Source organism: Phyllostomus discolor, chromosome 10, assembly GCF_004126475.2.
Source record: "Phyllostomus discolor isolate MPI-MPIP mPhyDis1 chromosome 10, mPhyDis1.pri.v3, whole genome shotgun sequence".
NCBI classification, from domain to species: Eukaryota; Metazoa; Chordata; class Mammalia; order Chiroptera; family Phyllostomidae; genus Phyllostomus; species Phyllostomus discolor.
The window spans coordinates 79339116-79356197 of record NC_040912.2 but is presented as its reverse complement, the minus strand read 5'-3'; the positions used below and the strand labels follow the sequence as shown (position 1 = coordinate 79356197).

The 17082-nt window shown below is 42.3% G+C and overlaps 1 protein-coding gene across 3 annotated transcripts in view; it reads right to left on the bottom strand.

Moving 5' to 3' along the window:
• EXOC4 (exocyst complex component 4) overlaps window positions 1-17082 on the bottom strand; it is a 676926-nt gene that overhangs the window by 367743 nt on the left and 292101 nt on the right. For all 3 annotated transcript variants that reach the window (XM_028525527.2, XM_036010918.1, XM_036010919.1), the window contains exon 10: window positions 4744-4840. In XM_028525527.2, the coding sequence (XP_028381328.1) occupies window positions 4744-4840 (97 nt within the window). The remainder of the gene's footprint in view (window positions 1-4743; window positions 4841-17082) is intronic.

Below are 17082 nucleotides of genomic sequence, written 5' to 3'. Positions count from 1 at the left end.
GACAGTACGAACGGCAGCTGAGAATACAGAAAACCGCACAATGGGGATGTGCTGTGTGGGGCTCTCAGCAGGCGGCTCAGCTTTCAATGGGGCCAACCTCGGGCTGCAAAGAATGCACTGCCAGCTGAATGAGAAGCATGAAAAAGAAAGTCTTTAATAAATAAAGAGTGGAAGAGCCACTGCCGAAGCCTCTGGAAGACAGAGGTCAGTGCTGCTAGACATAGGAGAGGAGTGAAGGGAAAATGAGGCCCTGCCACACACTTGGGCGGTTTCTTCCTCCCCAGGAAGGATATTGGCGAGTTCGCTGAAGGGGTGTAAGGAAACACAGACATAATGTTGGAATGGTGTTGGCTGTGAGAAAAATCAACTTGCAATAAGTTCCTTCTGAACCTATTTTTAATATGATATAAGTTATCAGTAAATGATAATTATTATAATCAACTAGAAAAAAAGTTTGAAAAATTGGGATGGAAAAAAGATGAGTCACTCAACACAAGCAGAAACACCGGGACTACGTGGTGAAGGCCTGTGTGATCACTCAGTAACACCCAGCTGGTTTCCAGAGAGCGGTCCCAATTGACAGACTTGGAATGAGAGGCCCCGCACTCATCCACCTCCTTTCCCATGACTAGTGGTTTCCGACTTCTCAGTTTTTACCGCCAATGCAGCTACCAAGTGAGTAGGCGAAAATGGCCCCTTCTTCTTTTTCTGTGTCCTCGGGACCTAGCACAGAATCAGAGCTCAGGAGATAACCAGTGAGCAAAAGTGAAGTAATGGAACCTACATTTGAACCTGGACCATTTGTTCCGGTTGCATTTTAAATTTCAAATCTTGTGCTCTTTCCCATCTTTCCACTCTTCCACACTGCCTCTCCTGCTACATCACATTGTTTTTTAAGTAATAAAATGCTAAGTCACTTTCACTTGAAACTAGCATAAAAAAGGCAAAGAACAAAAGGGTGAAAAATACTCCTCCTATACCTATACATATTGCAATAAGCTCGAGACAAAAAGAATGACTATTCCTAAACAAGAGTCCATAGCTAAGTTAGAGAACACATGTTGCAAGTATTTAATAAACATTTCATTACTTGAGCATAAATAAATAGATGGCTACAGGAAAAATGAAATGATATTAGGAAAAATGAAATACACTAGTATGATAATGCGCCTTGATTCTCCTCATTACCAAAAGTAAACTTCCCAACTTTAAAAGAAATAATAAATGCAATAATCGGCAAGTGCTGAAGTGTAAAAACCAAAGTAAAAAATACACTGAAACATCTTGTCATTTGAAGTTCCATTAGCTCATATAAGGCATAGCTTAAAACTCTATAATTGTTTGAGAAGACGGGTGCAGTTTGAGTCAAAGGCTAATTTAAAGTCTATAAAGCTTACAAAGAATATATGCATCCCTATGTTCACTGCAGTGTTATTGCCAATAACCAAGATCTGGAAGCAGCCCAAGTGCACGTCAGTAGATGAGTGGATAAAAAAGCTGTGGTCCATTCATACAAATAAATACTACTGAACTGAAAAAAAAGAAAAAAACAAAAAAAGAAATCTTACCTTTTGCAACAGCATGGATGAACCTGGAGATTATTATGCTACGTGAAGTAAGCCAGTCAGAGAAAGAAAAATACCATATGATCTCACTTATATGTGGAATCTGATGAACAAAATGAACTGACGAACAAAACAGGAACAGGGGCATGAATACATGGAACGGACTGGCAGCAGTCAGAGGGGAAGGGAGGCTGGGGGACTGGATGAAAGAAGGTGAAGGCACTAAGCAAAAAACCATACATAACACATGGACACAGACAGCACTGAGGTGACAGCTGGGGCATCGGGGGTAGTGGAGGTGAGCAAAGTGGGGGAAATTGGGACTGGGAGAGACTTTGCTTGGGGCGATGGGTGCACAGTGCAGTGTGCAAACGATGCTCTGCTGAGTTGTGCACTTGAAACCTGTATGGGTTTGTGACCAGTGTCACCCAAATAAATTCCATTAAATACATCCATGCACACATAAATACATACTAAAAAAAATAAGGTCTGTAATAATCACCTGCTTGGAAAGGAGTTAACCTACCTTGCAGACCACATGATATTGTTGTGACTTTGACTAAGAGTTACACAGAAATGAATGGACAATAAATTATTTTGAAACATGCTACAACATTTTCTCCAGTTCTAGTCAATAATAAAGTCAAATTCTGAATGAAAGTGGAAACCAAACAAGTGAGCGAACTAGTTGGAGTGTTCTCAAGTCTTAAAGCACCTCTCGCCCCGGCCAGGTGGCTCAGCTGGCTGAGCATCATCCCCTACATGGAAAGGCTGTGGGTTCGATCCTGCTCGGGGCGCGTACGAGAGGTGACCGACCGATCCATGTTTCTCTCTCACATCCGTGTTTTTCTCTCTCCCTCCCTCCCTCCTTTCCTCTCTCTCTGAAATCAACAAGCAGGTCCCCAGGAAAGGATTTTTTTAAAAAACTTCTCTAGTAAAGCAGCATACATATAATATTAAACAATAATTTTCAAGAACTTTAATACATTAAGTTCTAACAGTATTTTACCAGAATTGCATTTTAGTAAGTATGAAATAGTATAATTTTTTTCTATTCAGCTAACTTTGCATTTAAAAAGAAAAACCATTTATGGGGGAAAAAAATCTCTTGAAAAGTGTTTATTAACAACACTGCCAAAAAACTTCCAAAGAATTTGTTTCTTCTATACTTAGGAACAAATGTAAGCGTAAGGATTCCATTTATCCAACAATAACATAACTTTGCAGTGAATTATGGCATTAACCTAGGTTAGAAGATGCCTATAATGATTAAGGTATTTTCCCATTTTCCTAACAATTAGCAACTCTAATAAGAAATCAATTGTAATTGGAGAGAGAGTGGACACTCAATTAATTACCAAAGTCAGTTGATATATGAGAATTGTTACTTAATGTAGAAATTCTGTATGTTGTAATTTACCTATTTCATACGTATATAAAATCAAATTTAGAATCTAAACTTAGAATAGTCTTAATTCTCTTAATTCAATGATTCTTAAATTATGTAAATTTATTTGCAATAAATGTTTGCTAAAATAATTCCTTAAAAGGCTAGACATTTCTTTTAGAATCTCTTATTTTTCATTGTGAGACAGTGAGGATCATTGTTGTTGAGTTTCTACATTTGTGCTTTTGCATTTAAACCTAACTGGGTGAGGTATTCCAGTACAATTGTTAAAAACCGCTTAAGAGATTAGAATTGAATTATTTCTAATGATATCAATTTACTAAGTCTTGGCTAATGAGATGGTAGGGTAATTCCAATAACAACCTGCTTATGTTTTGAAAAAGCACACACAGCATTATCTCTGGCCAATTCAGTAGCATCTGCTTAACTGTTAACCCAAATGCCACAAATGTCAATGCCACAAATGTCATAGAAGTTATCTGAGAAAGTTAGCATGATCATATGAGGTATCTAACTTTTTTTTATTCATTTATTTATTTGGAGAGAGAGGGGGAGAGAGAAGGAGAAGGAGAGAAACATCAATGTGTGGTTGCCTCTTGTGCCCCTGCAGGGGGACCTGGCCTGCAACCCAGGCATGTGCCCTGACTGGGAATGGAACTGGCGACCCTTTGGGCCGGCACTCAATCCACTGAGCCACACCAGCCAGGCCAGGTATCTAACTTTTAATGAACCCAAGTGTTTCTTGTCCATTATATGAAACCAGCAAAAATATATACTGATCAATTACCAAGGAAAACATACAGTTAATATTATATTCAATATCTGTGTCCAACAAGTACCCTTTTTATTTTAGTCAAAAACACGTCTTAACCTCTTCAGCAGTATTAACTGTATGCACATGTTGTGTAACAGATCTCAAGAACATTTTCATCTCGCAAAACTGCAACTTTAGATCCACTGAACAAATCCCTGTCCCTATCCCAAAAAGCACCTTTTCAAAGGTATCTGGGGCCTAAACGTTTTTTACACGGAATTGCCATGGATCCTTGTTTTCCCACAATCGCAGCGTCCCAACCAACTGCAGCAGGGCAACAGACGCCTTTCTAGCCACCGCCAAGCTGCCCTTCCGTCCATAAAAACCACACGCGTAGTTGATGCCCAGAATGCCTTTCCGTTTTGTAAATCATGTTTGTGCAGAGACCTGCCAATTCCCTGGGACATCTGAGTCACTGCTGTAAATTAGTGACAGGTCACAGGTCTGCAATTCTGGGCCACAGAATAAGTATTATAGGCTTTGTGGGCCATACAGGGTCCACTGCAAATATCCGATTCTGTAATCATAGCACAAAAGCAGCTATGGGCAATACGTAAATGGATAAGCATGACTGTGTGTCAATAAAATTTTATTTACAAAAGCAGGTGACAGGTTAGACTTCTCCTGTGGTCCCTAGCCTGCCAACCCCTGAAATACGTAGGAAGGGGAACAGAAAGACAGGGGAAGGGGGAGGGCACGGGCAGGGACAGGGAGTAGGAAAGGAAATCTGGAGTATCTGTGGAGCAGTGCTCCTGAGAATAAGTAGCTCCTTAGTAGGGTTCACATTATTTCTTCTATTGACCGTCTTTGATAGTGAGGCCCTAGGAAATGGAACAGGTTTTTGTTTTGTTTTTTTAATGACTTGTTTCGGCGCTGACTGACCTATTGACATTCAGTACATCAGCATCAATAATGAAAATATTGATCTTCAGTTGCGTACATGGGGCTGACCTTACCTTAGTAATGGGTGGAATATGACAGTAATATTTCTGGCTCCAGGTTTGCACACAAATTTTGTTCCTCCACCTTCAATTAAGTTGTCATCAGGACCCCCTTTCAAAAAAAAAAAGAGATTCAGTTTATTAGAAACATTACAAAAAAATAAACTGAGCATATCTAGATAAATGTTACAGGGGCATAGGAAGGACCATCTTTGAAAACAGCTGCCTTCAATATACAGAAAACTATTTTGAATGACTTGACCTGCTCTTCCTCACTCAATAAACTATGAGTGAGCATTTTCACCCTAATTAAACTACAGAATGCCTCCTGAAAATCTCCTTTTTGAAATAACTAGATGTTTGCCACGAGTCTCCCATGTAATAAGGAGATATAAGAAAAATAAATTAAGATATTCTTAAAACTGTGTCATACTCAAGAGCCCAGCCCTTTTGAGTGACCCAGAGATGTCAATATCCTTATTTTCTAAAGACGGTCAGCGAGTTTCTGTGAGAAGTGCATCCAGGATTTTCCCTCCCGCTGCTCATTGACAGCCATGCTGCAACGTTTGGTACGTTGGTATGTTGTTGGTGCTCTCAGAAAGTCTAAAGAAAACATGTTCCCACACTGGGCAAGACTCATGCTCTTTCCTCAAACATTCCGTGAGAGGCTCATTAACTGAACCGTCACAGCACACTGAGGCGGACGATTCATCAAGACTGTCTTCCAGTCCACAGCCATTAAGATGCCCCTGATTTCAGATACCCTGCAGTTTCAGAGAGCACAGAATGTGGAAAGTGTGTGTGTATCTCAGGATGTTGGGAGAAATGCTCTCCCTCCACCCCCAAGTCTCATGTTTCTGTCCATTAAAATGAAGCTCAATTAATGGAATCCCTGACCTTTCTCCATGTTTTACGCACTGCAGGGAAAGTGAAATAACTCCTCTGATAAAACTGGGGAGAAGCAGCTGGGTGTGCTTGCTTCGGCAACCCCGTTCCTCCACTTGAGAACCCAGAGTGCAAGGAGGTTGAGTACTGTCTTGCCAAGTTCAGCAGTGAAGACCCTGCCTCGGCCAGGGAAGGAGGAAGTAGTCCAGCACCTTCAGTAAGGGGGTTAGTAAATCTGCTTTTTTTTTTCCCCAAGAAGGCTTTCTTTTTTAATTTTTTTATTGTCTCCATTTTCCCACCACTACTTTCCCCTGCCCCAACCACCCCCACCTCCCACCCTCATTCCTAAATCTGTTTTAACTCTGCTGTCCATTGAGAAAAATCATTTGACTGTCAGACTGGACTACGTCACTCCCTCTAGCTTATATCAACATGAAGGTAATGTTTCATCCTTCCTCTACCTTCTGCTACTTCTTAGCAGGCTCAGAACTGGGACGAAGGGTGCATGCCCTACAAGGGGCTTCCTCAAAACCTTAACAAACTGCACTTACAATGCTCCATTTCTTTTTCCTAAATTAAACATTTTCTTTCTAATTACAGTTCTTTGCACGATACCGAACACAACTTAATCTCACCTGATTTATTATCTATCTTAATGGTCTCTGAGGCATCTTGGAAATTGACTGATAAAAACACGTGAAGCTTCAGAAATCCATACCCCAGATCGTCAAGCCTTCCCGGCGGCCTCGGAGTCTAGACAAATCCCACTTGGGTTACTTGTTTCCACTGACTAATCAGAGCGTGTTGTGTTAAGAGAAACAGAAAATATAATGGCATGTACAGCTTTTAATTCAAAATCATGAGCTATTTTTTTCTCATCTGAAAGAAATCCATTTTATAGTACTGCATTTGCATTAGTGATATTAATGTTCTGTTACATCAGTGGTTTAGCTAAGTTAAAGGAAAACAAAAGGAGAACATTAAGACTACCTCAGATATTACTCCTTTAGTAAAAATCTTCCTAAAAAGCTCACATGGTGTGGTCACATACAGAGAAAATAAGAATAGAGTAAATACGTCTCCTTTATCAATATGTCTCCTTTCTAAGACCATAAAATCAAGAATTGATTCTCCGAGGAAATGGTTGTGTGTGTACAGAAGAACCAGGTTACATTCTGCACTCTAGGAAAAACATAAATAATTTACTAAGAAATAAATAAATCTACACAAAAAATAATGCCTTAACCTACTCCATGTGAGCATACCTTTTTAAGGACTACATAATTTCCAATCGTTTCTAAAAATTCTGGTGTTCTGTGACTTTACACATTGACTAATTAAACACAGACCTGATTAACCCACCTCCAGTCTTTTGTTCTGAATCCCTGTGAGCTACAAGGCAAACGATTACTGATTTTCACAGTTACACAGCAAAAAGTAAAGCTTGGGCAGAAACATGAGAAGAAGAGACTCTCCCATCACCTGAAGCCCGGCCAGAATCCCACGTGCAAGAACTTCGTCCATTACTCCAGCCCTGCTACCCAGGGCCGCCTATGCTGCATCTGATACGCCTTCCTCTCCACGGACCGCAAGTTCTAATCCGGCTTACTAAATTATGGATAGAGAGCTCCAGCCCAGGGAAAACGTTCTCGAAAATCAAGCCGCCATGACCAAGCATAAAGGCTGTGGCCAAAGCCCATGGAGTCTGTGAGGCTCTGTCCCCCCAGATCTATTCCCGCACTTCAACATTCCGGGTGGGAAACCAGCCTCGCTGGCCCTTCTACGCCTGCCCACAATCTGGGAGCCTGGGAGCTGCCCTCACAAACATGCCTGCGGAACCAGCTGCCCAGTCCTGAGCAGAGCGCAGAAAGGGCCAGGGCCGCCCCCTGCCCGGCACTCATCACGCTTACTGTCTGGTCTCGGCGGCAGAGGCCAGGTGACGGGCGCCAGAGAAAATGCTGAGTGGCGACGGGTGGCTGGGGGGAGAGGGAAACGGACCAGAGGATCGCAAGGAGAACACACATTCTGCAGGAAGGAGGGGCAGAAATGCCCCAGTCACATTTCCTCTCTCTAACAATGAGGACCCTGGTTTGACAGGTTTCCTTGCACGAGTGGCAAGGGCACCTCAGCCACCAATGACTATGGAGACGACAGCACCTTAGCGCTCGCAGGTGAGTCCCTGCTTTAAGAACACACCCACTTGTAATTAGTTTCTAAACTTCCATATTCCTTCATTTTTCCCAACTAGAAGTGGATGTCGTTTAACAGAACTGAAATAAAAACACCAAAGCCACAGAAATAAATGGAAACGTGTTCTCACTGAGAGGTCTGCGGTACAGTGGGAAGAATCCAAAAATCTCTGCCAGACCCCAGATCGCTACTTAATAAACGTGATAAAATTATTTAAATGCTCTGGGCCTCAGAGAATTGAAAACACAGGTTGCAATGAACTCTGTGAAAGACTTGCGGTGAGGTTAAGGTGACGGACCCGAGGGCACTGGGGACAGCGTCTGACACCTAGTGCGTCTGAGGTGAATGCCGGCTGACTCTCCCTGGAGAACCCCCAAGCAGGTCAAAACCCAGTGGTCACACACGCAACATCCCTGGGACAAAAACTCCAACTCAAAAAGGTTCTTCTTGCTACTTTAGGCAACATTATGCCGGTCCGTATCATTAATCAGACCAATCAAAATATGTCTGTCTTATTTTGGGGGCAGTATTATTGCTGGGAAAACTTTAGAGTTTAAAAACTGTTGAGAACACAGAGTGATGGAATAACATCAGTCTTTATCCACTCTTAAATTTTCAATTAAAAATAATCATCACTAAATGTAGAGATATTAAAATTATGAATGCTCTGTGTCAAGTCCTGAGGTACGAACAGCACAGAATTTGATGGTCACTTCTGTTGAGCCACAGAATGCAGTGACCCTCATATGACACTTTTTAATGGGTTCTGGATTTAAAGCTGGCCTTTCCCTACAGAAAAGAACCACGGTAAACGTGAGTTTTTCTTTGCAGCAAACATTTGGCTTCATAAAATCTTTCTGAGTATTGTGAAAATGCACTCAGTACAATAAATATGGAATTCCTTACTTCATCAATAACTAGAGTCTTTAACTGACTCTAAGAGCCAGCTGGATGGTCTAGAAATTACCCGAATTCACAGGAGTCACCTTGCCAGTGGAGTTCTTGTACATTAAGTTCTTTGGCAAGTGTCTACTCTCTCTTTTTTTTTTTTTAAGATTCTTACCTATTTATTTTTAGAGAGAGGGGACAGGAGGGGGAGAGAAACATCAATGTGAGAGAAACATTGATTAGTTGCGTTTTACACATGCCCTGACTAGAGATCGAACCCATAACCCCAGCATGTACCCCGACTGGGAATCAAACCAGCAACCCTTCACTACAGAAACAACACCCAACCAGCCGAGCCACACCGGCCAAGGCAGCACGTGCCTGTGCTTAAAGCGCAAGCTGTCGCTGTGATTTATGCTGCTGCTGCTGCTGCTATTGCTGCTGCTACGACCACTACCGGCACACTTGTAACGAGGAGCTAGCTCTAAGCTTGGGGCTGGGGACTAAATTAAGAAGAAAACAAAGGTCGAATATTTTTTCCTCACACTCAAATAACTTACAGTCACAGTCAGATCAAGCAAATCAGGATTGGTGGAGACATTCTACTGCTCATGGGTAAGATGCTGTTGGACCCGGAAGAGAAACCCAGGCAACACGCCCCTTCAAGGAAAGAATCGTGTGTTTGGACTCAACCCTCACCAAGTGTACAATTATTAACAATACTGTTTTGTTCGTGGATGTATCCCTTGTGCTTAACATAGTTTCTGGCATGTAATAAATACTCAGTGAACATTTGTTAAATGAATAGATGAGTAAACAAATGAACAAACAAAAAAAGATCATGTTTCTTTTCAAGTGAATTCTAAGTACAAAGCACTTAGGAACAAACAGTTGTGTTTTGCATAAAGTATGTTCAGTAAGGAATCCAAGTTTTAATAAAGTCCTGAAAAAGTATGTTGAATAAGACATTATTTGTAGAATACACGCTCCCAAATATTAAAAAAAAATGAGTTATCTCCACCATTTCAGAAGCAAATGCCTTGCTTGTATTTCATTGCTCAATCACATTTTACTCCTGGGAGGTAAGCTCCGATGCTGTATTGTAGATAATCAAGACAGGTGTCAAGTATCACGCAGGACAGGAAGAAAGAAGGTCAAGACCAGGAAAGGGGACTCCTATTTATTACACATCTACTAGGAAGCTGGTACCATGCTAGACCCTTTGCATAAAATGCATCACTTAACCCTAGTACTATCCGAGTGATGTCGTTACTTAACACACAGATGAAGAAACGGAGGCTCATCGGGGGCGGGGGGGGCAGAGTATGTTGCTCTAGGTCATATACACGGCAGGTTCCGTATCCAGTATTCAAACAACTTGTTTCCCAACCGTACATACTGCAATGTGTTTTATATCATTTTATGTTCCCTGGAAACTCACAGGTGGAATAAAATGACCAAGAAGATGGGTGCCACAGGAAAATTCTGAAATGGGGAGCAACAAACCCTGCTTTTATGGTGGTTTTGACGTATAAAATGCATTTCCCATGAAATCAACACCAACTACAGCAGTTGCTTATCCAAGTCAATGGACAAAAAGTGCCTTCGATCAAAAATGTAACAGAAGCTCAGGAAAAGCAGTATTCTGTATATAAAACTATCGTGTAGACAATAACTCTCGAAGGAACACATTGGCGGCTCAACTGAGGCCCAATACACCACTTTCCTTTCTGACACAGTACCAGCAGTGAGAACTGGAACTAATGCCATTCCCCCCACCTCAGCCAGCAGTGGGGAGACTGACCTCTCTGACCTCAGATGACCAAGGGCCCCACGGAGGTCCAGGAAGGCGACTGGAGGGGGACACAAAAGGGCTGAGACCTTCGGGGAAAGAATGAACTTGGGAGTCTGCCTGTACTACTACCCAAAGCTCCAATAGAAGCACATTTTTTCTGTTCCTCCTTTTAAGTAAAAAGGATTTCAAAAGCCTTCCCTTGCTTCTTCTGTTATTGCTACCACAGGTCGTTTGCACAGGTCTCGTCATCTGAGGCCATTATAACGTCACGGTCTCCTTCTGACAGGAATTGCCTGGAGTCCCACAGAGCTCACCTCATGGTTTTTTATTTTAGCAACAAGGAAAAATAGGAAGATGGGGGAAAATACAAAGTTTTGAAATGTTTCCAAAGTCTCATAAAATGAACAGTCCTAGAATGTAAATTAAATAAAGTTTACATTTTTAATACTTAAAACCTTGTTTCTATTCTTTTTTTCCAGCTTTACTGAGGTATCATGGGCAATACTATTCAGGGGTGTCCAATCCGTGGCCCAGGATGGCTGTGAATGCAGCCCAATGCAAAATCAAAAATTTACTTACAAGATTTCTTGTGTGTGTGATTGTGTCGCAATGTATGTAATGTGTGGCCAAGACAAGTCTTCTTCCAGTGTGGCCCAGAGATGCCAAAAGGCGGGGCACCCCTGCCAGTGAAAGCACACATCGTGGCGATTTGATAGATGCAGACATTGTGAAATGATTCCTCCATCTAGTTAATTAACACATCCATCACCACATTATCTTTTTTTTGGGGGGGACACATTTCAGATCTACTCCCCTAGCAAATTCTGATTATACAGTACCATTGTCTCTATTTCTGTTGTTCTTGGTGACCATTAGAATCCTGAGCATGCATTTGGGGCTACTATGCATGAAATCCTCCCTCTCCGTCCCTCCTAACACCCAGAACTTAACATGATCAGGGCAAACTCTGTGAGAAATGCGAGTGCTGTTGGTGGATTCCTTTGGTAATTGAAACTCATAATTAAGCAGGACTGACAAACATCACCCGGAATGTCTTTCCCCCCTCCGGAGCGCTGGCAGTCACCGCTGACTGAACTGGGGCCCTTCTGTGCTCTAAGCAGCCACGAGAGGTGCTGGGAGCTGGGACCTCTCATCTCCATGGCAGAGAATGAGCATGTCTCCTGCTGAACACGCCTCCCTCTCTGGGATGCAAAACCAAAACCAACAGTCAAATAAGCAAACAAACAAAAGAGCTCTCCTGGCACATTTTGTCAAAGAGTGCTTGTCATCACATAAAGTGGGTCTCTTGAGATGACAGGAGCAGCAAAGAATTAGGAGCCCCTGAATCCTAATCCTAGGTGTGAGGGCATTCATGCTTAATTACCTTGGTGGGGTGGAGGCTTACGGTGAGTGGTGAAAAACAGAACTTTGAAAGGAAGGGAAGAAAAAAAATTAAGGATTCCTTGATAATACTTTTATGCTGCTGAGGGCCCAGATGGGATGAACTAATTGAAATATATAGCAGTACCATCTAATTGTGGAATATTCTAGAGTGGAAATGAGAGTGAAGAAGAGAGACTTTGAGAACCAGGCTTAAGGATTTACCATCTACAAGGGAAAAACAAGGGAGAAAAAGGGTTCTGGTAATAAAGAAATTCAAGGATTGACCACAGATCAACCATAAGGCTTGATAACCATAAGGTTTGATAAGAAAATAATGAGGTTTGATGACTATTAAAATGTGTCTTGTGTGATAACTTGCAAGATACTCACCTATACCTAAAAGAAATGATCTATGGACATAGTGATGAAATACTGTCCCATGCTTGATTGGTGGGTATTTTATAGGTTCATTTTAAAGTAGGTTCATTTTCTTAAATTTTTATTTCAAAGCGGTGGTGAGAAAAATGGTAATTTATAACTTGATGTTATCATACTTAGGTACTTCTTTGTCTCGGGATTCATATTTCTTGATTAAATTTAGAACACTACTATTTGAGTCTCAGAATATATTTTCAGGTAGATATTTATTTTTCTTTTAATGAGTTAAATAACTCTGGAGGAAGTTCTGCTGAATTCAGGAGGTACTGTTTATACTGCTTATTCCCATCGGGGCCCTACAAAGATCAAGTCCGTGTTTGTTTGCTTTTTGTTGTTGCCCAAGTGCAGTTGCCCGCAGTTTCCCTCACTGCTCTCCCCAGGTCCATGTTTCCATGCGAGAACTTTCTGAAGTGCTGAAAGCAACTGTTAAAGCATCTGGAATGTCTGGTGGCTTAAAAGGTCCTTTCTAAGAAATATTAAACATTAACTTTCTAATTTACATATAATAAATATATGAAGTAAATATATAGTTTGGTGAAAAAAAGAAAAAAAAACAATGAGGTTTGGAGAGGATACGACCGAAGAAAATGAGAGAAACAGACACTTGGGAGTCTCTAATGATAACAGAGTACTCGTGGGTGGAGTCGGAGTGAGACTCACTTGAAAACAACGGGAGGTCGTAGGGAGAGAGGGGCACACTCAGAGTCACAGCTTTCCTTGCCGCCCTGGGGTGCAGGCACAGGGCACCCTCCTCTGGGTTAGAAATGGCGGCGTGGTGGAGATGGGGCAGGGAGTTTGATGTTTCCTACTTCAAAAATTAGGCAGCAGCAAAGTCTGGGAGTAGGGTAAGATGAAGAAAAGGAAGAAAGAAATTCCGAGGGTCTCAGCCAGAAGGAAGAAGAAGACATTCCTTTGGATCCTCACTAAAATATGAGGGATAGATAACACAGAGAAAGAGAATCTAAATTAGGCTTTAAATGAGGGCCTGCCTGATGACGAGTTTCTGTGGGAAGGACAAACAGTGCCTGTTCCGAAGTAGAAAGGACAGTACGGTGTGTGTACGTGCAGTGCCTTGTAGCTGGTGGAATTTCCATTTGAGCGGACTGCTAGGAAGGAAATATCTCACTGAATTTCACTTCGGGTACAACCATCTCTTCCAGATATTTGGAGAAAGACCATGCACTATTTTTTATAAAGAAATTAAAATCATATCCCTTTCTAGTTCAAGCATTGAATATATTCTAGCTCCTAAGTAGCAAGTGGATTTTATAATAATCTATTATTTCGGGGTGGTCTCTTGGTCTAAAAAACAAAACCAAAATAATTCAGCTCCTTAATTATTTTTCCTATAATAACCTGTGAGAGGCTTTGGAGTACAGAATGGCAAGGAACATTAAAAAAAATGAAGGAACACATTTTAAAGTTAATAATAGCTCGCCCGGAGCCATGGGTAACGTGTTTACCTGGAGCTCTTTCACGTGCCTGAGTCGGAAAGGCTGTGTTAGTACCAGTGCTGTCGCTGCAATGCAGTCTGAAACAGCATGTTCTATGAAGACCAAAATGTAAGGTGTGAGCCAACTGACAAAGGATCCACAGTCGCTGCATGCGTATTTTTAAATAGTTCATGAATAAGGCACAAGGGACTTCTAATTAACCATCTTTGAGGAGCCTTCCCATCTTAGTGACACAATCCTCCAACTCACTTTATTTTAAGGCTACCTAAGGAGACTGTATTGATTCCTTCTTTTCCTTCCACTCTGCAACTGATTCCCTAGTTTAAACGATCTTGACTCCACTAGATATGCTTCGTGGTTAGTCAGATCTCGCTAGCTCAGAGATCCCGGGGAGTGTAAGCCGCAGCCCCTGCCTGAGGTGTCATCTGTCTGGTTCCTTTCACTCAGCATAGTGCTTTCAGAGCTCGTGCCGGCGGTAGCAGGCGTCAGTCCTTCGTTTCTTTGTGCGGCCAGACATTATTTCAAACTATGTGCATACCACATTCAGTGTGTCTCTTTATCAGCTGGTGAACATTTGGGTATTTCCACTTTTTGGCTGTTATAAACAATGTAACTATAAACAGCCACATACAAGTTTTGCATGGACATAAGTTTCCAGCTCTCTTCAATACAGACCTAGAATTTGGGTTGTTGGGCCATAGGATAACCTCTATGTTTAACATTTGGAGGAGCTGCCAGACTGTTTTAGGGTGCAAAGAGGCTGCACCCTAATGCTCATTGTTGTTATTGTTTTAAATAAGTAATTGTTCAAAAAATAAACCTGCGTGTGTATGTGTGGGGGGTTGTTCATATGGAAACCAATGCAGTAATTAATACATAATAACAGGAGGATAAACTCTGTTTTACATGCACACTATGGTAAACCCATTCTGCCCACCCTACATGAGTACTTTGTTCTCCAGGAGAACCCTTTCCTGCCAACCCAGAGCTCCCCCGCCTCCCACGGGGGTGGCCCTGTGTGTTCTGCGGGGCCACCGAGGAAGCATTACCAGACGGAATAGGTGGGAGCAGAAGCACTGGGAACCAGCACGGCTGGACGGACACTACGTGCGCTGTTTCAGCTGAGTGTCCGTGCCGGTTCGTCACCTATGATTAAAGCAGACAGCACGGTTTCTCTCCTCACTCAAGTTTCGGACGGCGGAAGATTTTACTGTTTGCTCAGTGGTTCTTGTTAAAACAAAGCAAGAGTGATAGGAAGGATGACAGAATGCAGTGACATTCTCTGATCAGATAAGCCCTTCTCAGGGTTGACCCGACACGTATGCGTGACTGGTCAGGAGTCTTTCCACGACGGCTTGCCGGCTGACTGGATTTATGATGCAGATAAGCACCAACCTCAACACGGAGTGAGCCCATCAATCTTCTTCTGCCGGTGAAATGGTCTATGATGGAGCCCGGGCCACTGGAGATGATGAGGGCATAAATACACTAGCTCGCACGGCAGAAATGGCATTGTTAAATGCCATCATTGTCTTCACACTCAGACATGTGCTTAACTCTAAGTACTCTCGAAGTTGGAAAGATGTTATTTTGGAGGAATTGATATGGCAGGCGCAAAGTATAATAACTCAAAATGACTACGAGAAGTAGGAGAGATAAAGGGCTCTTTAAGAACGAATGTGGAGTCCAAGTGCAGACTGCAGCACGGGAGCAGTGAGCAGACTGGAAAGGGAATCGGCGCTGGCACCTGGACAGCAGCGTCCAGACCCCTGAGGCCCGGGTGGGCTTCAGTAACTTGCCTAGAAAACCCACAGTCACTGTTCAGGTGTAATCAGCAACGCTCTGCTTTCCAGGCACTCAAGGCAAAATCTCCCGCAACATCCTCACAGATTAAAATTGGTCTTCGAAGGCAGGAGACATGAGCCACGACGTGACCAACACACCAAACTGCAAGGGCACGGGCCTTTATGTTCCGCTTCCACATAAACAGAGCACAACACGGGATTATGTACATGCAGCAAATAACTGATTCAAAAACCTGCATTTTACAATTCATTCCGGCTGTTCATCCCTTGCAGGTCTCCAATGTCCACTTTCTTACTCCAGTGGAGAACTATATTAATAAAAAAGGAACTGCAACCCTCTCATTCTTCTACAATGAAATGATGACAACCACAAACCAAACAAAGACAAAAATGGGTCTTCTGCTTGTCTTGAGCTCTGTCCTCCATTAAATGTAGGAAGTTGAATGTCAGCCATGCACCAAAGCACAAACTAGTGAATTTTCCAATAGTATTTGCTCCACATTTATCTGGCACACTTATACTTTGTGCTTATTCTCAAAGTTTTTACTTCCCGTTTTATCAGACATAACTGGTAAAAAGCGCCTACCCTAGGAGTTAAAATTTACATACTTCTGGAGCCCCAAATTCCAGCTCTAGGAATTTCCTCCCATCCTCAGTAAAAAATAATAGTATCACGGGTAAACATAAGATCTGGCAACAATGGTGTTCATCAGAAAGCAGTATCTTAAACTAAAAAGATCACCTACAAGGCAGAGCAATGGGGAGCTGATTATACACACACATATGTAATTTATACAAACATAACACACATATACACAAACACATCTATAAGCACAATATGGTGCAGCCATTAAAAATATTTACACACTGTAGCAGGGCAAGAAAAGATATAAAAGGCAGAGCTGTTACGGCAGAGGTTACTAGTTAAACGTAAGGTAAGCCTGTGCTGCAAGTCGCACGATCATGAAACTGGAGGCCTTCGCCGAGCTGACCGTTTTGTCTCTCACCTCTGCTGAATCTTGTTCCTGGAACCCTTTCCCTGCGTGTCTCATGTACTGGGTGTGCGTGCGCATGTGTGTTGCATAAGCTCACATTCTGCAGACACTTATCTGTAGCAATTCTTTGAGGCCTGGTTTGAAGGTAGGTTCTGCCAGAAAGTATTAGCAATAGCTTCTGCTTGCCCGTATAAAGGAACCTAGAACCCATTTTAAATGAAATTCTCACTTCAAAATTTTCTCACACAGCCCAGAGGATATATATTTTGGCAACAGATCTGGTTATGAAATCTCTAGAGCATTTTCCTCCCGTTAGCCTGGGCCAAGGCGACCAACTTTTTTAGTGCGTTACAGGAGGTGAGGACATTAGGGGAAGAGGTAACATTTCTAGTCGACCCATGCTCTACGTGGACTTTGGGGGTACTCTGTACCAGACTGACCAGGCTGGATGGGTTCTGGGCTTGGTTCCTGTTCTCCTGTGCCTGGCAGGGTCACTCGGGCTTGACAAAGACCCTCAAAGT